Consider the following 22,787-nt stretch of genomic DNA (forward strand, 5'->3'; position numbering starts at 1 on the left):
CCTGGTCGCGTGTGTGCCGACGAGGACGTCGGGCCCCTAAAGGGGGTGGATTGTGACATCCCACATTGCCCAAGGGAGTGATCCTTAAATGTATATTCCCATCCCTACCTAGCGCGAGGCCTTTTGGGAGCTCACTGGTTTCGGGTTCCATCGGAACTCCCAAGTTAAGCGAGAAGCGCGCGAGAGCATTCCCAGGATGGGTGACCTATCGGGAAGTTCTCGTGTGAGTTCCCAAAAACAAAACCGTGAGGGCGTGGTCGGGGCCCAAAGCGGACAATATCGTGCTACGGTGGTGGAGCGGGCCCGGGAAGTGGTCCGCCCCGTGCCGGGATGTGACATTTTAGGCCATGGGTTGGAGTTGGCCTAAGACCATCTCCAACCTTTGGCCTAAAACCAAAAATTTTTAGCCCAGAAAATTTAGGTTTTAACCCAGAAATAGCTTTTTTGCTCCAACCTGTCTGTCATAAAAATTTAGCCATAGATTATTAAAGAATGAATTTAGGCTAATTTTTTTTCTTAAAGTAACTTTTTTAAACAAATACTGAAAAATTATTAATCGACACCATGAAACTCGTTAAACACTATGAAAAAAATATGAAACACATAAAAGATTTTTTTTTAATTACTTTAACCGTTAGATTTAAATTTGGACCGTTAAATTTTTGTTTTTACTGTTGAATTTCATCAAATTGGATCTTAACCGTTGGATTAATGAATTTATAAATATTAAACTAAATAAAATATACATATATAGTGGGCGTGGGCTAACCTCACTAATCTTAGGCTAAATTTGGCTTTGTATTAGGTCCAATTTTAAGCTTGGGTTGGGTTGGATTTTGGTGGGGGGGGGGGGGGTGGAATAGAAGGGGAAAAATAAGTTATACTGTTATAGGCCATGGTTGGAGATGATCTAAGGGAGACTATTCTCTAAATATATTATCAAATTGTAAAAATAAGCTACTTGAATTTAAAAATGATATTAAGTGCATAAAGGAAAACACACTGTTTCGAACTAACTTGGTTAAGGGTTAATTTGGTATTTCTATGCTTTTTAAAATAACTGTTTTTATTGTGTTGTGAAAATACATAGCTGTAAAATAAAATTGTTGAGTGTTTGATATTTTTAGTTTTTTTTGTAAAAGTTCTTTTAACAAAAAAAAAAAAAAATAGTGTTTGAGTTTGGTAAACTTTATATAAATTACTATGAAATATGTTAAAGGACTAAAAAAAAGGAATTGGATCCCCTCTTGAGTAAATGGTGGGGATCCTCCAGACCCACTATCACAGGTCGTTGAATTTTGATCTAACGACTATAATTATTATAACTTTTAGAGAGATCCCTGTTTGTAGCCGTTGGATCAAAATCTAAAAGTCCGTGTTAGTGTGTCATGAGGATCCCCACCATTTACTCAGGAGGGGATCCAATGCCTTAAAAAATATGATATTTAATGTAATATAATAATTGTCAAAGAGAATAATGTAGAAGCGATGATTGTAATTTTATAAAATATGTAGAGGTATAGTTGCCATTTAAAAATTTCATTAAATGCACATTGAATACCATGCTTTGAATAAAAATCATTTTTTTAAAAGCATGTAGACCTTCCTTTTGCTTTTCTAGATAACAGTTTTTAAATTTTTATTTTTACTTTTACCAAACACATTTAATGTTTTAGACTTTTTAATAAACTATTTTCTTTAAAGCACCACAATTTTAAACCAGCTCTAAATCCGACGTCATTGCAAGTATTTGATAATTTTGATATCTATAGAAACTCAACACTTAATTAGTTTCATATTAGCAGACAGACATGAAATTGGAACTTAAATTGGTTAATTATACCTAAATAATTAGTAATGAGTCAAGCCTAGGCATAGCAGAGAATTGATTTAATGATGATGCACACCTAAATACAAGTAATCCACAAACTAACAACAACAGTCCGTCTGACATTAAATTCATCTCCAAATTCCACTCCATTATCCCCTGAATCTCGATCAGCTCACAAATCCAAACCCAAATTTGGATCCAAAAACGACAAAACAGAGAGATTTTGTGAGGGGACTGGGATTCCACGTTTAATTAATGAGAAATGAGCAGATTAGTACGCGTGGTCGAGGAACAGCAGCTCTCCATTAGCTGGGCACCACCATTTTCCTCAAGAGTGGTGATAGAATAATGAAACTCCACGCGCTGCCAGATAGCGAGGTATGCACGCGCCGTGAAGTAGAGAAAGAAGGATTAGGGTTAGAGCAGTTTTTTGTTGTATTTGAAACAGAGTCACACGATGTTGTAAATTGGTCTTTATTAATATAACATGTAAGGTGCATTTATCCTATCGTTGATCCTATAACATGTAAAATAGTATAACGAGTGAGTTGTATTCCAGATGTTTGTAAAAGGGTAATACTAGAAGAATAAATTTATAAATTAAACGATATGTCATTAATATAAATAAATACATTTATCAATACTTAAATAATAATCCAATCATCAATTTCTATATAATTTAATTTATAAAATTTATTTATAAATTTAGTTCAGAACACTACTGTAAACAGTTGTTATAGCGTTGAGAACAGGAGCAAACTATTTGCCCTAATGAACGATGGGGACTCTCTGTGACTTTAAAGACTCAACAAAACTACAAAAATGAGAGAACAAAAGTCTTTATAATCTCTCTCTTCCTCTTACTTTATTGCCCTTTGTCTCTCACCCTATGCTATTTGTTGTATTGCCATTCACCTAAGTGATTATTGGAGGGAGGGAGAGAGAGAGGGGAGCCCACCTCCTCAGTTGGCTTTCTAGGAAACATGTTGAGGAAGGGTTTCTAGGGGGGGAGAGAGAGAGAGAGAGTTAAAGAAAAAGATAAAAAGAAGCTCATCAGTACTACTAGCTCAGAGAGAGAGAAGAGAAGAAGAAGAAGAAGAAGAAAAGAAGAGAAGAACAGAAAAGGGGATGGATGGACATGGATCCACACGCAGAAGCAGAAGCAGAAGCTCCCTCTCCATCTGTTTCTGTTTCTGATCAGAAGTAACCAACTTTTTCTTCATAAAAAGCCAAACGAGTGACAGTGGAAGCAGCAGCAACGGAACCACCAGTGGCAGCACCACCACTATTCCAATTACATAGATAAAGTCGCAAACAACCAACACAAGTCTCCTAGCAATAGCTTTATTCTCACGTCGATCCAACAACCTTCTGTTGCGCCAATTCTGATCAAGTTTCAGAAACCAACTTTTTCATACAAACACATAACACCCACACATAGTTTTTCTCCCTTCTCTCAACTCATCCTCTTATATATATATATAATTATATATATATAATATGTGTGTGTGAGCTCAGAAGAAGAAAGAAGAGAATCTAAAATTTGAGAAAACTGCGTAGGTTTTGAGCTAGCTTAATTTATTCAGTAGTTGTGGCTACTACAAGGAGGCTGCCTTCCGATTCGGGTGCTTTTGCAGATTGGGTGGGTTCATCTTCTTCCAACAACGGCGCAGCCACAGGACGATCCACAACCCACCATCCCGACATCGACGTCCTCTCTCTCGGCTTCAATGCTGGCCCCGCCCCCGCTGGACCCTCCTCCGCCTCCCCCTCCACCATGTCCATGTGGTCCTCCGCCCCTTCCAGCAGACCCCTCACCTACGGCCACGTCCCTCCCGAAATGGCCGGCATGGTCGGCCTTCGCGATGTCTTCGTCGTTGCCCCAGCCGCCGCTTACCACCACAACACGCATCTCCACCACCACTACGGCCACGACCCCAATCTCCTCTCATCCTCCGATCATCACCACTCCATCAATGCCTCCAACAACCCTGCAACCGCTCTCGGCGTCGGAGTCATTCCCCTTCTCACGGCCGCCCCTTGCCTCGCCCCATCCAATATGTCAAATGTCAATGATGATGACGAAGATACTCACACTCCTGCGGGTATGAGTATGGGTATGGGTATGATGAGTGGCGGCCATCAGCGCAACAACAGAAGCTCTTCGGCGGCAGCAGCAGGAGGAGGGGGAGGGATTCAATTGTGGCAGCAGAACCCGCCACATTTTTTCAAGAAAACTCATCATGAACCCGCCGTTACTACTGATCTAGGCGGGGCCCACTTAAACCAAGGTGGGGGTGGTGGAGGGGGAGGCGGTGGTATTGGTGGGGGAGGGAATAACATTATAAACGCGGGGTCTGCTGCCGCCTCGTCGGGGTCGTCCACGATGACGTGTCAAGACTGCGGGAACCAGGCCAAGAAGGATTGCACGCACCGGCGGTGCAGGACGTGCTGCAAGAGCCGGGGTTTCGACTGTGCGACTCACGTGAAGAGCACGTGGGTGCCGGCGGCTCGGCGCAGGGAGCGGCAGCTGATGTCTGCAGCGGCTGGCGGTGGGGCTGGGTCTAATTCTGGGTCTACTTCTAGTGCCAAGAAGCCTAGACTCATTGGCGCCTCTCAAACCACAACTTCTCACACTTCCACTTCCAACACTACTCCCCCCAGAAGCTACGACACCAGCTCTAGTCACCAAGGTTTCACCCCCTTTATCTCTCTCTCTCTCTCACTAGAATCCAATATATATGACTTGACTATCTAGGGTTTTGATTCATTTGTATCAATTCATTAACAAAAATGCACAATCAATATAAATAATGTATGTACATGATGCGTACAGATGCTGGTTTCAAAGATCCATTGCCGGGGCAAGTACGTGCGCCGGCGGTTTTCAAGTGTGTAAGAGTGACCGCGGTGGAGGACGGCGAGGATGAATACGCATACCAGGCTGTTGTCAAAATAAACGGTCATGTGTTCAAAGGCTTCTTGTATGATCAAGGAGTTGATGGGCGAGACGGGTTTCCTAACATCTCTGAATTGCATTTGGGGGGTGGTGGCGGCACTAGTAGTGGTGGCAATGGCAGAAGAAATGCGGCTTCTTCTCCGATCCTCGACCCGTCGGATGTTTATGCTGCGTCTGGTGCAGGATTGCTGGGAGGTTCAAACTTTGGTAATCCAATAAATTGACGATATCTTCTTCCCAGCTAGCTCTGTGGAATTAAATAATTAGGTACCCCTACCCCTTATGGTTTTGAAGGGACAACATTGTACTTGTCTGAATTTTCTTCCTCCTAATTAATGATTAATTAATTAAAACTAAAATCTTATGTTGTGTTAATATTTGAAATTTGTATTTTATTTACATGTTTAGGAGTCCTTTAATAATTATTTTGTTTTCATTTTTTTATTTGAAAAACAAAAAATCGTTTGTTAAATACTTTCAATTAACCAAAAAATTGTTTGTTAAATATTTTTCGTATATGACTTTTAATTTTCAATTTTTTGTTAAAAACTAAAAACGGTTGTCAAACGAGTGAAAACTGAGATAGTTATCAGGTAATCCTTTAATTTCTCCCCTAATTGTTTTCAGATTCACGGTTTCTGGTTTCTTGTTTCTAGTTAATTAGTGGCATTTGCATAAGAGGCACTGAGAGGATTAAATTAAACAAACTGCATTTTAAGATACAAAAACCATTAATCGATTCCCATAGATATTGGTGTGATTTCTTTTATAATCTCTTTTCCTACACATGGAAGCTGCAATTTGCTTTCTTCTCGTCCTGCTTGTTTCCTGATCTTGTTCTTTCTTTTCATTACACTTTGCTTGTCAAAGGTGAAATCTACAGTGTAATTATTTTTCATAAGAAAAGAAAAGAGTATAAAAATTATCCAAATTATTTTGCTGGACATGGTATTTATTATTCCAGCATTTTTGATGTTCGCTAGATGCTAGGAAGACTGAATTTGTAGATTAAATTTTGTAAACTAAATGATTTGGAAGTTGATAAATGAATTATTACTTTAGGGTTGATTAACGTCCTTATTTCTTGTTTGTGACACGTCATTTAGTTTGCAAAATTAGTCTTCAATTGTAGTCTACCTAGTATTACTCATATTGTCACTTCGAAGGCTGATTTACTTTCCCTATACATTTGGCCCTTTGATTAATTTCTGTGGAGGTGTAGGTAGCTTAAGCTTGTTCATCGATTATCAAGGATAGGAGTAAATGTGGCAATGGTGATAATTGTAGACTTGGGTAGCAGTAACGGATCTAAGATTCAAACTTTGGGTCCTAATGTTAAAACTATTAAGGGTTTCCAAAAATATTTCAGTATATATCGAGGGCATCTCGTCAAACACTTGCTTGGAAGTGCTGCTTTAGACTCTTAATATGAAAGAATGAGTGTAGTTGTAATGTTACCATCATTTGTTACCAAAGAAGAAAAAGCATTTTATACAAGTCCTTTTCCACCCACTTTACTACTTTAAGCATCTCTTCACTATTTGGACAATCCTGCATTTGCATGCGTTCATCAACATTATGGGTAGTGCTAAAGAGATTAAATTTGTAAACAAAATTTGCAAACTAAATGATGTGTCACTAATAGAAATGAGCATATTTATCAACATTTAAGTCATAATCCAATCACCAACTTCTATGTGATTTAATTTGCAAAATTTTGTCTACAAATTTAGTCTCCAGCACTACCCCAACTTTATAAATCTCTTGTTTCTCCTTTGTATTCCAGTATGCCAAATGCTTCTTAATTTATATATCCAAATTAATTATAATCTTTTAGACTCTCTTTCAGCCTTTAGGTTGTTATAATTTTAGTCTTTCATCTGTAAACATTACCTAATTTTCATGTATTTTTGTTCCCGTATACATATAGGGAAATAGTAATCACACATCATTGTTGTTCCCTTACAAGTTTTTGTTTTGAGTTAATCCGTTGTTTCTATTTGATTGATTCAATATGATAACCAGAAATAATAAGATCTTGTTTCAAGAGATGTAAGACAACCAGTAGACTGTCAGTGCACCATCGATCGATTATTGGTTGTCACATCTTGCGAAATGGATCCCAAGTCCAATTAGTTTAATTTGGAACTCTCTTTTTCTCTTTTAAAATTTCGGATCATATATATGGAACTGTAGCTAGCCAGTACATTCTTGCACTCTTGTACAGAAAAAAAAAAAAAACAAAAAACATTCTCTCTTCTTCCTCTATTGAATGCTTGCTTTACGATGGAAAAAAACAATATTATTTATACTTTTCGTTTTCTCTCTTTAAAATTTCGTTATTTCCTCAATAGTATATGTTGCCCTAATAAGTTGCTTAATATCAGGATAAGTGTTGTCCAGAATGCTTATTTGGTTTCTTGTGATGACTCTTTATTCTTTTGTGATTGATGCTGCCGCAGATTTGGGTGACTTTTTGTTTTAGTTGGAACCTGGAAGTAACGTTGCATATAAATGTTGACTAATGCTGATTAATTAAGGGCTAATGAAGGTGTCTAAATTCAGTGCTTATTCAATATACATATATATATATACATATATATATATATACATATATATATATATATATATATATATATATATATATAACTAGATTGGTTTAATCATGTGGGTTTCATTCACATTCATTTTTTTGTTTTATATTAATTTTCCCTATTCTGCACATGATCACCTTAATTATATGACATGCGTGTGTCTCTCTCTCTCTCTCTCTCTCTCTCTCTCTCTCTCTCACACACACACACACACGTAGATATATAACCCTTCTCACCTGCTATTCCGACTATTTTATGTATTTTATTCTTTTTCCCAAGTCTCTCTCGTAACATTTGTCCCGTCTTCTTGTTGGCTGCATGTACCTGAATTGTATTCTTTCTGTATTGGGTCTTATATATTCATCCTTCAGATCTATGCACTTCATATATGTGCAGCGCGAAATTTGATTCATTAATATAAGTTGGCAAAGTGCTCATTGTTTAGGCTCTTCCTGCTCATTCCATGATTTGTTTCCAATCATCTTGTCTTTCAGATTTGATTAATTAACATAAAATGTCTTTAATAATAATAATAAATAAGGTAATGCTGCATGCTAGGGAGCTAGCTTAATTTTTTCTGAATGAAATTACGCTTTCATGAAATTTCACGTATAACATATAAAACAGTGTAGTTTGAGTAATACGACAAATCTCTAAAGTAGATGCAGTATTACGTACTTTATCATACTAACTAATAATTATCGAATAAAACCTAGATGGTTATCTGATGCATTCTGTAGTTAGGGTTAAGATGATGCATATCATGCTGGGTTTTGGAAAGACGAAACTGGCTAGCTAGGGTTGGGGTTAGAATGTTATTCTTTAGTAGCTTGGGCAGACCTCGCGTTGATTCATGTTAATGAAAATATAGCAACCTTATATCTATTGTTAAAAATAAAATAGAAAAATTGTTGAATCCTCCCTTGTCACACTCTATGTTATGATTATAAGCTCGTTTGGTAGACATGATTGGTTAGGATTAAATTGAAATGGAGAACTTGCAAAGTTCAAGGTACATTAATTGAAGGTGCAAATGAAGGATTTTTTCATTTGGAGAGGAGTAGAAAAGGATTAGCTATGCAAGATATTCATCCCTTCTAATCCTGCCATTTTAAGGAGGATTGAAATAGATGAAAAATTGAAATGGATAAGGTGTTTTTTTATGAATGATTCATCTTCCATCCAGCTTCTAGGCGGTCGTAATTTTATAACTTCTTCCTTCAACCTACCTTTAATATAGTAGATTACTTATTCCATTTCAATCATGAGTACTAAACGAGCATATAATTTTGCTAGTTCCTGTATGGGAAAATGGTAATAACATTTTCAGTCATAATGTAAGTTTATTCCACTTTATTTCTTTTATGTAACATGAGGTTTAATTTCTATCTTGGTGACATTAAGGAAAAGTTCACATCTCTGTTGACCAAGGTATATAGAAAAGTAATTGACCTCGCTAGTCCGATCAAAATTTGGTGAATTCGGTTTTATTTTTATTTTTTGTCTTTTTATTTTATTTTTATTTTTATTGTCATATGAATTTGTATACTTTTTTCAATTTGTCATATGAACTAAAATTTTAAGCAATTAGTCATCAGTTTTCTGAAATCATGAATTTGTTGTTTCGTTCTAGCATTGTTAAGTTTTTCATTCAAAATACTTACACATGACTTGTGTTTAGAGTTATTTTGGACATTTGACCTCATTTTTCATGTCAATATTGTCATGAGCAATAATTTTGTAAAAACAAACAACGTGAGTTTGATTTTTACCATTGTTTTAAAGGACAACTATACTTCAAGAACATATGATACTATACTGTTGGAGAGAAACTCGATAAAAATTATATCATGTCATTATATTGGTTTTCATTTTTGTTTTAGAATAGAGATACTATTCCATTGAAAAATCGTTTTCCTTTTTTAGTTTGTAGAAACCTTAGATTGTTGTTTCGCCAAAAACAATTTTTATAAAAGGGAGTGGATGGTTGAAATGTCTTAAATAATCCTAGAAGTAAGTCATGTGTAAGGCACAAGACTTATTTTGAATGAAAAACCTCATGGAGTTAAGGGCATATGACAAATTAATGATTTCAAAAAGCTGATATGATAAATCGTTTAAAATTTTAGTTCATATAACAAATTGATAAAAGTGTATAAGTTCATATGAAAATTTAAAATGTCCTAATTTTATTTTTTTTCTTCTCAATTAACCTTTGAATGGTACCAAAGAAAGTTTCTTTAAATGGATACCTTAAATATTAATTTGAAAATTTGAAATTTTTTTTTTTTTGAACAAATGATATTATCTTTGGTATAGGAAAATGGATTAAGCCTTATAATGAGTTAACAATAATGTGATTCAAATTCGCATTTAGTAAGAATCGAATCTAAGACGTCTCACTTACAAGTAAAGAGAAATATCATTAGGTTGTATTAAGTGACAATTTTACAAGTTGAACTTGAACGAGAATTGAAAAATCAAAATGCACCATTGGAATTTGGAATTTAGAGAGGAGAATATAATTTTCGCTGCTTCTGCTCACACGCCACCTGTATGCATGGATTCCTCTTTTTACAACATTTTAAATATTTTTCATGGAAAAGGCAAAGAAAAGAAGAGGAGGGAAAAGTTGATTCATTAACATTTGATTAAAATTAATGAACGTCCAATATAAAACAAGGCTCAATTGAGCTCTTCATTTCAATTTCCGTCATCGTAGATTCTTTAATTTACAGATTGAAGCAAAATAACGCAAAAGTAGTGTTATCAGACTAAACTAAATTTAACAGTTGGAGTTATCTTGACTACTGATCTGCATGTTGCAAAAATTCAAATTATACATTTAAGAAGGGTGTATGTTTGCTTTCAAATTTAAGTAATTTTTATTTTTTTAGAACAAACGATATTATCTACGCTAAGGAGGAGGGGGGGTGGTGGACTTAGTCTCACAATTGAAATAATATGGTTCAAATTCGCTTTTGACAATAATCAAACCTAAGACCTCCACTTATAAGTAAAGTGCCACTAGACTGTAGTAAAAAGCGACTCGATATTTTGCATATTGCATTATAAAAAACCTTCAAAAACATGCTTCAAAAGTTTGAAAATCAATTTAATGAAGAGACATGTTCCACTTGAAGTAGGGCCTCTTAAGAAATAGATGTACCCAAAGTGACATGGATTTGAATGAGTCTTGAGCCATGTATATTTAAAGAATAATCATTTTCTAACCCATGAATCCTTAGATGCGAATCTAATTGCTATATTACCTTTTAAAATTAACTTCATCCACGTCATTTAATATTAAGGTCTAATAGTATTTATCTTCACTTGTAAGTGAGAAGTCTTATGTTCGATTCTCGCCAAAGACGAATTTGAACAACATTATTGCAAACCATTAGGAGGCTAAGCCCATCTCCCTCTCCCTTAGTGTACATAATATTAAAAAAAAAAAAATGAATAAATAACTTCAATCTTACAGTATGGAGGAAATTGATAAAGTTTAAAGAAGTCAAGGACTCGTTTTTTTCTGGAAAAAAATATTTTACTGTATCTTTCAAAATTGTACTTTTAAACAGTTTTAAGTGCTAACAAAACCAAACCTAGTGACCAAATTGACAAAACCATAACGACCAAAACTGAAATCGAGGTAAAACCTAGTGACCAAACACGCATTTTACCCTCTAAATCAAACAACCGGACATGCATTCTAAACGATTTCCAGCAAATTTTCCCATGACATAAAAAACACCACTTCTTCCACATCAAGCGCTGCACATTACCAAAGCTTAATGCATACAAAGTGACTAGTATGATAGCATCACATTAGTTTAGCAAATAGTTTCAATTCTCTTCAAGAAGATAACATCTATGAACTATATAATAAATCCTACTTTTCATTAGGGCTAAATAATACATTAGGACACGCTAACGTCTCTAAGCTCTACTTGGGCAGCCGCTGCATTAACGGCATCCAGAACATCCATCTTTCCCCCGCTCACTGCTTCATCAACTGGAGTCCTTTCGTAGCTGATGATAACAAATGCCACAACCATTGTCATGAATAAAAGGTGTATAATTTTTCATTTTTTTTGTCAAATAAAGTCAGGGTTTAATTAAGATGCTACAATGCGTACCTGTTCAATACACTGAGATTAGATCCTGCTAAGATCAATTTCTTAACGACCTGCAAAGGCATGAATGTTACACGAAGAAGTAGCATGAGTGGATATCAATGTGCCTAGCAACCAAATTAATCACCTCGACATGTCCATTCAGGCAAGCCCAATGTAGCGGTGTATTCATCTCCTCATTTGTAGCATTCAAATCCTTACACGAACAACACAAACTTATTAAGTTTACCATATTGACATATCATCACAAGTGGAGATTGGATAACATGCAATCAATCTATTCCAAGACATCACGATGGAAATAATAAATAGGTTTTTTTAGCCAAAATGGTCCTTGAAATCGGCATAACTCCTCACTTTGGTCCCTAACAATGAAATCGATAGAAGTGGTCTCTGAGCTTGTCCATCATAAATCAACCTTATGTGAAAAAATAAGCCAATATCCTCGTTAAGTGGAGGGGTTTGTTTGACAAAAATACCCTTAAAAAGGTGGTCACGTGGTCACACACGTGAGTATTTAACGAGGATATTGACAGATTTTTTACGGAAGGACGAAAATGATTTATGATGTACAAACTGAGGGACCACTTCTATCGATTGTCATTGTCAGGGACCAAAGTGAGGAGTTGTGCCAATCTCAGACCATTATGGCCAAAGCCTAATAAATAAACTAAAAACTTCAAGATGAAAACGAAAATAACAATCAAAACTTTAAATAACTAGACTTTTTTATGAGTGACAAACACTAACGTAAATGCTTTGTATCAGCTAAGTAATTGCTTTAGTAACAAGATGAAAGCTTATATGCGGAAGAAAACTTCTTGGTGTTTCACTGTATTACTCCTATAATCTATTAACGAGTCATCCGCCTAAAAACGTTACTATAGTAAAACCAACTGAATGCGACATAGAGATTAAAGTCCACAACATAATGAAAATATTAAACCAAACTGCCATGATAAAAAGACTTGTACCCACAAGGAGTTGGATTGAGTATATAACGATTAAATACTTCGAGTCCTCGTTCACTTTCCTAATCAACATTAGACATTATTCTATATTATTATATATAAGTCACAAATGACCTTGGGGAGTTCAGTTTGGATGATATAACAAATGGTCAACTTTTATAATGAAAATTGATCTTTTCTTTCTTTGTTTCTTTTGGAGCTAGCTAGTGATGATACTCATAGAATAAAGTGATCAGCCAACATCCTAAAATATGGCAGCCTAAGATTGGATTTATGATATCATCTCTGAATCAATTACATGTCTTCCATGTTAAACACTAAGTCAACAGTGTAAACCATTATCCCCACTTCAACGAAATCAAAAGAGTAGCAACTTAGAAGACCTCACCACTCCTCTACTGATCAGATACTCCACAATCTGAAGATGTCCATTAGCAGAAGCCATGTGTAGTGCTGCAGTTAAACCGTAACTAGTTCAAACACAGTTTTGCATAAGCTTGTAAAGATATTCACGATGACCAATAGTTTAATTATCACTAACTATAACAATTAAAAATGGCAAATAAAAAAAAAAAAAAAAAAAAAAATCAACATTCACATCAAAGTCTAGAAATTCAACCTAGAAGTTGGAAGAGACTGATTTCTAGAGGTATTTGTTTTTGTGTGCATAAAATAATTATACAAACCCTTGACCAAGAGCCAAGAGAAGATCACGGCAGAAGGTTAAGCTTAACAAATGACAATTTCTCACTTAAAACATAAAAGTAGCAACATGACATTAAACACCATCAATCTCTGACGACTCTGTTACGCTTTATTAATTCTTATCATGTGAAATTTCATTTTGGTCAGCTGTTTGAACTAGTTTAGAAATCATAAACATCTCAGAAACAAGTAACAGAATTTGGAAATTTGGTGAAAGGAAAGCAAAAGGATATCCGTTGCGCACTGCATAAACACAAAACCTAGCTCAGTTTATGATATATTTCAAAATAACTAATACGCCTCATTTATTGGGAGGCCATACATCAACCCAATTATAAATATTCAGCTGAAGCCAAAAGTAAAGCCACTTATTCAAGAAAAAGGGATATGCAATGCCACATGTCAAATGTCAGTTGAAGTCCTGATAGGGAAGAAACGAAGAGGAACCGATGGGGATGAAATCTGCAAAGAAGAATAAAGAAGAGGGAAGGATGCATCCCATAACTAACGCAACGTTGCACCAGCAAGTTGCCTTGAAATGCCGCTCCTAGTGCTAGCGGCAATTTAGATTTCACATAGTATTTTAACCCAACACACATTATGCAGAGGAGCATCATTTTAAAACACCTAAGGAAGCTTGATATTTTAGGAGCATTTTAGTAAAATCATGCAAAGCAGCATCACTTCATTAGAAACTAGAAGTTCAATATTCTAGGTGCATCCATGCCAAGCTTGTGTAAAATCCAAAGCTATTCCCCATATGGGCATCTGACATAGAATTTTGTTCCTTCATCCTAACAATATTGAATAGACCTTCATGGATTAAAAAATTGAATTTTAATTATATTAATTAGTAAATTTTAAAATGGATTAACTCTACACAAGGAAGCATTTCGATGAGGAAGTTTGAAATTAACAAGGAATATTAAAATGACCAGATTTAAAAATAGGAAGGGATCTTTATTCTGTATGGTTTCATAAATCCATCCTCGGGAGTGATATGGTATTTTGAATAAGACACTCTTCTAACTTCCAACTAATTATCATTAAATAAAATAATAAATTTAAATTAATCATATTCATTCATGTTTTCTTTTATTATTAGTGTATGTTTTTATTATCGTACTGACTATGCTTAACCCCTTGGGACCCTGTACCATGGAAACTAGCGTAACGCAGACCCGTTCTTGTTCACATACCCTCTCAATCCAGATACCAGTTAACATGACCCTATATTAACCCAGATCCCAATCAAGCTTCATACAAACACACCTGTGAGTGAAAAATTCCGCCTTTTTGAGTTGTCCATAGACTTTGGAATCCACTGTTCAGGAGGTGTTACTGATGCACCCAGAGTTATGAAAGAACTGAGGGATCACCACTTCTTTTGGAAACAAGACATTATCAATAAAAACAAGATGTCCTCTAAAGGAAGAAAATAGAAACCCAAAACCAATATCTACCTACACCAAAGCAACTACAAATTATACCCAATACCCCAAAAGGAGACACTAAGAAACAACAGCATTCCCAACTGAAAAACTAAGAGAAAATGAGCTCTCCCTAAATGTCTATCACACCGATGTCCTAAGGAGATGCCCAGGAACAAACCTTCACCCACAAATAATCTGCCTCATCACCCTCTCAAATATGCTAACACCAAACTATTTTCTGATGAAATGGAAAACGTAATTCTTTACTTCCAACTTCCAAGATAAATTACGTTTTGAGATGCCTATTCTTCTAATACCGCTCCTGCATCTCTTCAACTTCTCTACATTTGTCACAAAATTCACAGATTGCTAGCAATGCTATCAGTCTCTGAGAGCAAGTGACGTTACCTACTGAATCCCAAATTTATTAACCACAAAAAGATATTTCAGATATTTTATACGCACTTTTGATAGCAGAGCATTGTTCTGTTGTCACAGTATCAACCTCATGTTGAATCTCTGAATCGAATTACATATAGCACAATCTAATTCTGTAACGATTACTAGAACGATAAATGTGCTACAAAGAAAATATGAATAAGGAACAACTCAGACAGAAAATAACAACCTGTTCGGCCATGGAGATCCTTAGAATCAAGAGAAAGACCAGCAGATTCTAAGCTTATAATGTCATCGATGTCATCGTACCTAGCAGCCTGCCAAACATTGAAAAGACATCTCAAACTAGGAATTTCTATCATCAAACAACCATCTACAACTCTAATAAACATCTTTGTGCACAATCAGACGCTTTGGAAAATGGAGTTGGATACCTCCAGCAAGGCCTCTACCCTCTCCAACGACGCCGTTTGGACTGTATCTCCAACTGTATTTCCCCCTTCTCCCATTTTGCCACCGCCGCTGCAAGAAGAACACAATCGCTTCCATTAGCTTATACCTAAAATCCTAAACCCACAACTCAAACCAGAATTCAATTTTTTGCTCACCCAGAAAAAAGATAACTTCTTCGGAACAGAAATTTAAGCAACGAAAAAAGATGTCTTCCTTTCTTCGGCTGAACCGAGAGTTCCTCCTCCAACTGGAAATTTCACAATATGGAACAATCTGTTACAACTTTAACTCCTTGTTTGCCCTTACATGTCTTTTATTCCATGTGGAAGTTCCAACCGTATTAATAATGCTGGGGAGATTAAAATTTAATAATGCTGGGGAGATTAAAATTTTAAATTAAATTTCGTAAAAGTTGTTCATGATTAGATTATTATTTAAGTATTGATTAAAGAATTTATTTTTTATTAATGACATATAATTTGATGTGTAAATTTAATTTCCCTGACATTATCTTTACTCAAAAGGCCTACATGTCAAAATGACACTTCTGTTTTAATTATTCGACCATTTTAATTCGTATTTACAATTTAGCCAATTCATCTTTGTATTGTACTCATTTAGCCAATATGATCAATTTTGCTAATTTAAACCAACTCCTTGGGGGAATTACAATCAGCACCTCTTCAAATGAAATGGGCCAACTATTGGACTGACATGTATGGGCCCAACAAAGCTTATGTTGTCCAATTTAACAATAGTTCGACTTTCCTCGCATTTTCACCGTACAGTCAATATTTTGATCTCAAACTATAATTCAACCAAACTCGCACAAAACATCTTGATATGATGGATTTAGGCATCAAGCGTAATTTGCACCCGTAGAAGTTGATGGTCAAATATAAATGCACCTAGCTTGTTTGTCTTTAAGAGAGTAATATTGGAGAGATTGATTTTTTATTGAAGTTGTTTAGAGTTTTTTTCCGTTTTCTTTGCTCTTCCTTAGTTAGATAGTGGCCTCACAAAATCGTGGATCTTCACTCATGCTCATCCACAGTATTTGAATTTTTCCGCTAATGATAAAACTTTCACATCCACGCGATTTTTATCCTCACAGTGACTATTTTATTCGTAGTTTATCCTCAACGACTTTGGGCTCCTGCTGTAGAACTCATGTGAATTGTGAGTTATGGTCCGAATGGGGCGAACTTATTTAATAGGTTGTGCATGATTTGTATTGATGTGTTTCTAGGGGTGGTTCGGTATAGGATCCCAAATCGAAAATAGGATTCCGAATCTTAAACAAAAAAATTTTTGGGACGGCAATTTGAAAACCAATCCCGAATTGGAATTTCGGTATTCCCAATTTTGGTATTTCAAGATGGATTGGGATTGCGTTTTGGGTCTTGGGCTTTTGGGCATAAACTTGAGATTTTTAGGTCGTGGGCTAAAATTTGGGTCTTCGGCTCAAAATTCTGTCACCCAATTTCATATCAACTAAAATTTAGGTTTTTTTTACCTATTACTAATTTGAAATTTCTTAACAATTGAAATACCAAATCATTCTTACCAAGTCAAATTGATGTTCCAAAGTTCCAAACTACTTAATTTCACACTTCTATTTCTAGTTTAGTCTACTCTCAAATTACTTAAATTCAACATTCAATATGCATGCAATCAAAATAAATATACATATATATATTTTCAGTTTGGTTCGAGATTTCCGAACCATTGAATATGTAATCTTGATTCCCGTACCAAAAGGTTTGGGATCGGTTCAGTATGGATCCCAAAAATTTCGGTATTATAGGTTTGGGAATTTTTCAGTATTGGGATTTTCGGAAAAATTTTCCACCCTATGTGTCTCTACCATATTAACAGTATAATGACAGGATAATAAAGATACATTATTTACATACTATCAATTGGGGTTATGCTTAACCCATGCGCACATTCGGCATGAGCATAAGAGAATTTATGGTCAATAAAGACATCCATTTGTATTTAGGCCATGTGTGTTGAATGTGAACTATTACTTTTTTTTTTAATGATAAATTAGGTTCTCATCCGTCATTTTTCTTTCTCATTAGTTGAAACCTTATTTCTTTCTCATTTTTTTATCAAGGTCCCTTGACTTATGACTGTCACATCCTGGGCTCGACTCCGCCGTAGCATGATATTATCCATTTTGGGCCCCGACCACGCGCTCACGGTTTTGTTTCTGGGAACTCACACGAGAACATCCCAATGGGTCACCCATCCTAGGATTGCTCTAGCGTGATCTCGTTTAACTTCTGAGTTCCTATGAAATCCGAAGCTAGTGAGCTCCCAAAAGACCTCGTGCTATAGGAGGTGAGCATGTACATATAAGGCATAGAGGATCCTCTCCCTTGGACGATGCGGGATCTAACAATGACCATATCATTATTTGAACAGAAATTATTCACATGTCATCATATATGTTAATTTTAAAAATGAAAAACTTATTAATCATTTTCAAATATATATTTTTAGTGTTTTTCATATAATTCTATTTTTGTTGTAGGCTTATTTGATTGAACTGTATAAAAGACAGGGAGAGGGGGCCGGCAGCAACAAGAGAAAAGAGAGATTTAATTCTGAGGTGTGTATTGTATCACCTCTTTATGCCTTTATTTATAGTAGTAGGATAGGTTGAATCCTTACCATTTTTGGATTATATCTCTTAATAGGTAATCAACTCCTAGTAGAAATATATAAGATACTCCTAGATACACTAGGATTTACACAATCACATTCCTAATCTGATAGGACTGCAACACTCCCCTTTGAATGTGTAAATACTCAAACAAAATGTCGCATCAGATCTTCAGCAGATAAGGTAGAACAGTTGATGAACTCGTCGACATAACGGGTGAACGCGAGTCTCAAATATAAGAAATGTAAGTATGCATTAGTAGTAAAACTCACAAAACCTTTCTATGGTAAAACCCAAGGCATGGGGAAAACCTATAGACTAAGGAGAAAAGTGAGAAGTATGCATAATGTCTAAAACAAATGTCAAATAGGACGAAAATAGTGAACTCAAATGAGTATGATAATCTTAGGAGGGTGCCTCGTTAAAACCTCATTAGGTAGCAAAAACCCAGTGGGAAAAATGCTCCTAATAGTAGGAAAAAGAGTACATTAAGATCAAGTGAGTATGCTTCAGGATACTCCACCTGAGTTAGACATAGCTTACAAATAAGAGAATTATAAACGATTCGATTTAGATAATTTACGCATACCGATTCCTTGGACGAGCTTCTGAAAAGTAGACTTGGGCAATGACTTCATGAAGAGATCGGCTAGGTTGTCCTGGGAATGGATTTGCTTGACTTTAATGTTCTGATATTGTTGTTGCTGGTGAGAATAAAAAAACTTCAGCGTTATATGCATGGTGTTGTCTCCCTTGATGTATCCTTTTTTTAACTGCTTGATACATGCTGCACTGTCTTCAAAGATCGTTATAGGAAGGTCAACGACGGAAGAAAGACCACTAGTGCTTTGAATATGTTCCATAACTACTCTCAACCAAAAACACTCTTACGAGGCTTCATGCAGGGTGAGAATCTGAGCATGGTTCAAAGAAGTCGCAACTAGTGTTTGCTTGGTAGACCTCTAAGATATAGCGGTGTCTCCAATGGTAAAGACATAATCCATTTGAGAAAATGCCTTATGTAGGTCAGACAGATAACCAGCATTTGCGTAACCAATGAGGCAAGAATTAACTAGAGGACCGAGGGGGGCGGATCCTCTAAAGGATTTATGGTTATAAAACAAGCCCAAATCCATTGTACCTTTGAGGTAGTGAAAAATGTCTTTAACACCATTCTAGTGTCTGCGTGTAGGCACATTGTGGTATCTAGCCAAAAGATTAATAGCGAATAAGATGTTGGGTCTAGTGCATTGAGCCAAGTACAATAAAGCACCAATTGCACTTAGGTATGGAACTTTAAGCTTCAAAATCTCTTCCTCATCCTTCTTCGGATTGAAGGGATTTTTTTTAGCATCTACAGTCTAAACGACCATAGGAGTACTCGAAGGCTTTGCTTTATCCTTATTAAAACGTTGCAACACTTTCTGGGTGTAGTTCGATTGATGTACTAGGATTCCATTCGAACAATGCTCGATCTCTAGGCTAAGACAATATCGAGTTTTCCTAAGATCTTTCATCTCAAATTCCAATTTCAAGTACGCTACAATTTCCTCAAGCTATGTGGGAGTTCCAATGAGGTTCATGTCATCGACATAAACTGCAACGATCGTAAATCTGGAATTTGACTTCTTAATGAACATGCATGGGCATAGTTCGTTGTTCACATAACCCTTGACTCATCAAATATTCACTAAGAGGTTATACCACATCCACCAGGATTGCTTTAATCCGTAGAATGACTTCTTCAATCTAATTGAGAGAGTATTTCGTGGTCTAGAACTATTTGAACCAGTCAATGGAAGTCCTTTTGGAACTTTCATGTACATTTCCGTATCTAGATACCCATAAAGATAAGCGGTTACCACGTCCATAAGCTGCATATTCAGCTATTCGGAAACTACCAAACTGATAAGGTAGCACAACGTTATGACGTTCATTACAAGAGAATACGTCTCCTCGTAATCAATCCTAGGGCGTTGAGAGAAGCCTTGCGCTACGAGGCGTGCTTTGTATCGTACTATTTCATTATTCTCATTACGCTTCCTTATGAAAACCCACTTGTAGTCCACAGGCTTTACATGTAGTGGAGCAGGAGCTACTTTACATGTGATGAAGTAGGAGCTACAAGCCCAAACGCCTTTTGATTCGCGAGTGAATTGAGTTCGACCTGGATTGATTATTTCCAGTTTTACCAATCCGTTCTACGTCGACATTCGTCAACAAAGCGTGGTTTAATGTCATCGCTAAGCATGATGTCAGAAGCAACTGTATACTAAAATGCATCATCGACAATCATCTCATTCCATTTCCAAACCTCATCCATTACTGCGTAATGGACCGAAATCTCACGATTCTCGGGAAGCTGAATGTTTCCTCTAAAACATCACTGTAATCTAGAATAACCTCATGCATTGGAATGGATGAGTAAGCAATGGTCGGATTCAGACTAGGTTCACTAGTTTGTGCCGTTTTCCCTTTTCGGGGTTATGAATCCTTTGAACCAGTAGACCTGCCATAATTCAGGGTAGGAGCAGGTGATTAGCTAGCCGCCATTGTACCTTGCTGTGTGGAAGGTGTGGCCACCCTACCCTCAGGGACGGTTCGGCCTTTGACGACGGTGTTGTAATGTATGATCGATACATTCATCCTTGCAGGTGTGTTTGCAGTAGGTATATATGATCTCATCACCTTTGCTAGATTAGTAAAAGCATCCGACATACTTTGAGCAATGCTTTGAAGATCTAGAATGCGTCGTACTTTAGTTTCCGACTGAGGTGTGTGGGGATCTAAATGAGACATAGTGGGAGTAATCCACGACAATTCGCGGCATTCTATAGGAACGTTAGTGATCTTATCTCCCCCTAACGACGGGAAGATTATCTCATCAAAGTGACAATCCACAAAACGTGTGGTAAAAAGATCTCTTATCAAGGGCTCTAAGTAGTGAATAATTAATGGCGAATCATAACCGACATAGATTCCCAGTTTTCTCTGAGGACACATTTTGGTACGTAATGGCTGCTGATAGGAGCATATTTATGCGACTTAGTTAGCTTGTTTTCTTGCATTTACATAGTTAGTTTCTATTTATTATAGTGATTTAAGCTATTTTCATGTGTTTGAAGGTTCAATTGACAAAGTAGGCAAGAAAGTGCAATTTGGAGCATTTTAGAGCAGTTTTGGGCTTGGAATGGATTGCACATGCATAAAGTAAGGTGGATGGACAAATTTGAAGATCAAGAGAGGCTAGGAATGTGCTTAATATTTGGAGAAACAAATTTGGAAGCATTGAAGATAAGGAATCAGCTACAAAGAAGGAACATTATCCAAACAACCTTATCTTATCTAAACCTTATCCAATCTTATCTTATCTTATCCTATCCTAATCTTTTGCTACCTTAATTCTTGCTGCAAGGGGGACATCCAAATGACATTAGAACACCTAAATATCAGGTTTCTAGAAGCCCTATCATTTTCCTACATTGGTGCCACACCTATCCCTTTCTAGAAGCCTAAATCTATGCCGCATGGTCCCTTTAGTTTTTCTTCTAGAAGCCGTGTATCCCCTATCCCTATTCTCTTTGGTTTCTAATTTCTAGATGGCCTTTTCCTTGCGGGTTTGGAGTGTTTAATTCTTCTCCAAAACAATGACTCTATGCCGTGTGTTTTAGCCCTATAAATACTACATTCTGCCGCATAAATCAAGCACCACCCTCTACCATTAGATCACCACACCATCCACCACACCTCAAGAGCCTAAATTCAGAAAATCCCTATTATGCCGCAACAAGGAAGGAAGGAGGAGCCACCTGGAGCCATGCTTGCCATTCAAGACGTTGGATTGTTGGAGCGTTTCTAGGTTTATTATATTCTTTGTTTTCAATGTTTAAATTTAATTATCTTTGTTTTGCGAACATGAGGAACTAAATTCTTTTTAGCTAGAGGTGAATTCAAAGCCATGAACATATATGTGATATGAATTGATTTCCTCCAGTTATTGTTTCGTAAAACATGAATGCGATTTACTTATCTGTCTGATTGATAACTTATTCTTGTATGTCGATTAAGGAGGCCTACTTAGTTTGCATGCATGCATATGATGCTAAAATATAAGGGAATTTCACCTAATCATTATGAACTTATATTTATAAGTTGTGGAGGTTGCTAGTCACAATCGCGTTAAGTAAATCCATGGTAGGAGAATCATGCAGTTCTTAGTTACGAATGTCATGTCAATGCTTATGATTTTCACAAAGCTTAATGATCTTTGATTGTATCTTTATTATGCTGTTCATGTAAGGAACTATTGAAGAATATTTGGTTGCCGATGCATTCTCCATCCAATTCAATGAAATTAGGAAAATCTGAGAGTTAATTTGTGCAGTTCACGGTTAATTTGGGGCATTGTCATTCATGGTTTAAAGAAAGAATAACTGGAAATCGATTTATATGCATATGTGTCATGTGTGGAGAAAGACCCTCTAACTAGCCTATCACCCATCAATTCACCCAATTTCGTGCCAAAATTATTTAAGTCTTTAAGTTACTTGTTTTTACTTTAAATTCGTCAAAAACCCAATCCCCTTTACTTTGTTGTGTCAAAATAGTTAGAATTTGTCCAATTTGTGTCTT

General features: G+C 36.2%; 2 protein-coding genes across 2 annotated transcripts; one reads left to right on the plus strand and one right to left on the minus strand.

Annotated features, from left to right (window-relative positions):
- Positions 1–3,346: 3,346 nt before the first annotated feature.
- On the plus strand, positions 3,347–5,149 carry LOC137715377 (protein SHI RELATED SEQUENCE 5). Its single transcript, XM_068454682.2, has 2 exons — positions 3,347–4,524; positions 4,668–5,149. The coding sequence occupies exons 1-2, from the start codon at positions 3,609–3,611 to the stop codon at positions 5,012–5,014; spliced, it is 1,263 nt and encodes a 420-aa protein (XP_068310783.2). The 5' UTR covers positions 3,347–3,608; the 3' UTR covers positions 5,015–5,149.
- Positions 5,150–11,104: 5,955 nt separating this feature from the next.
- Positions 11,105–15,776, minus strand: LOC148693035 (uncharacterized). Its single transcript, XM_088678916.1, has 7 exons — positions 15,637–15,776; positions 15,463–15,550; positions 15,258–15,345; positions 12,880–12,944; positions 11,648–11,716; positions 11,524–11,573; positions 11,105–11,416 (listed from the first exon to the last, which is right to left on the minus strand). Exons 2-7 carry the CDS (start codon positions 15,535–15,537, stop codon positions 11,305–11,307), a joined length of 459 nt encoding a protein of 152 aa, XP_088535042.1. The 5' UTR covers positions 15,538–15,550; positions 15,637–15,776; the 3' UTR covers positions 11,105–11,304.
- Between the last annotated feature and the right edge of the window lie 7,011 nt (positions 15,777–22,787).

Source organism: Pyrus communis, chromosome 11 (genome assembly GCF_041283825.1).
Source record: "Pyrus communis isolate YQ-2024b chromosome 11, ASM4128382v1, whole genome shotgun sequence".
Lineage (NCBI taxonomy): Eukaryota > Viridiplantae > Streptophyta > Magnoliopsida > Rosales > Rosaceae > Pyrus > Pyrus communis.

What these genes read in the sequence shown, in the direction of transcription:
- LOC148693035 (XM_088678916.1), bottom strand. Translation starts at nt 15,537, where the DNA reads ATGGGAGAAGGGGGAAATACAGTTGGAGATACAGTCCAAACGGCGTCG. An exon ending in GGGTAGAGGCCTTGCTGGAG is followed by an intron (nt 15,346 to 15,462) that starts GTATCCAACTCC and finishes AATGTTTGGCAG; the next exon opens with GCTGCTAGGTACGATGACAT. An exon ending in ATCTGATCAGTAGAGGAGTG is followed by an intron (nt 11,717 to 12,879) that starts GTGAGGTCTTCT and finishes TGTTCGTGTAAG; the next exon opens with GATTTGAATGCTACAAATGA.
- LOC137715377 (XM_068454682.2), top strand. Translation starts at nt 3,609, where the DNA reads ATGTCCATGTGGTCCTCCGCCCCTTCCAGCAGACCCCTCACCTACGGC. An exon ending in CACCAGCTCTAGTCACCAAG is followed by an intron (nt 4,525 to 4,667) that starts GTTTCACCCCCT and finishes TGATGCGTACAG; the next exon opens with ATGCTGGTTTCAAAGATCCA.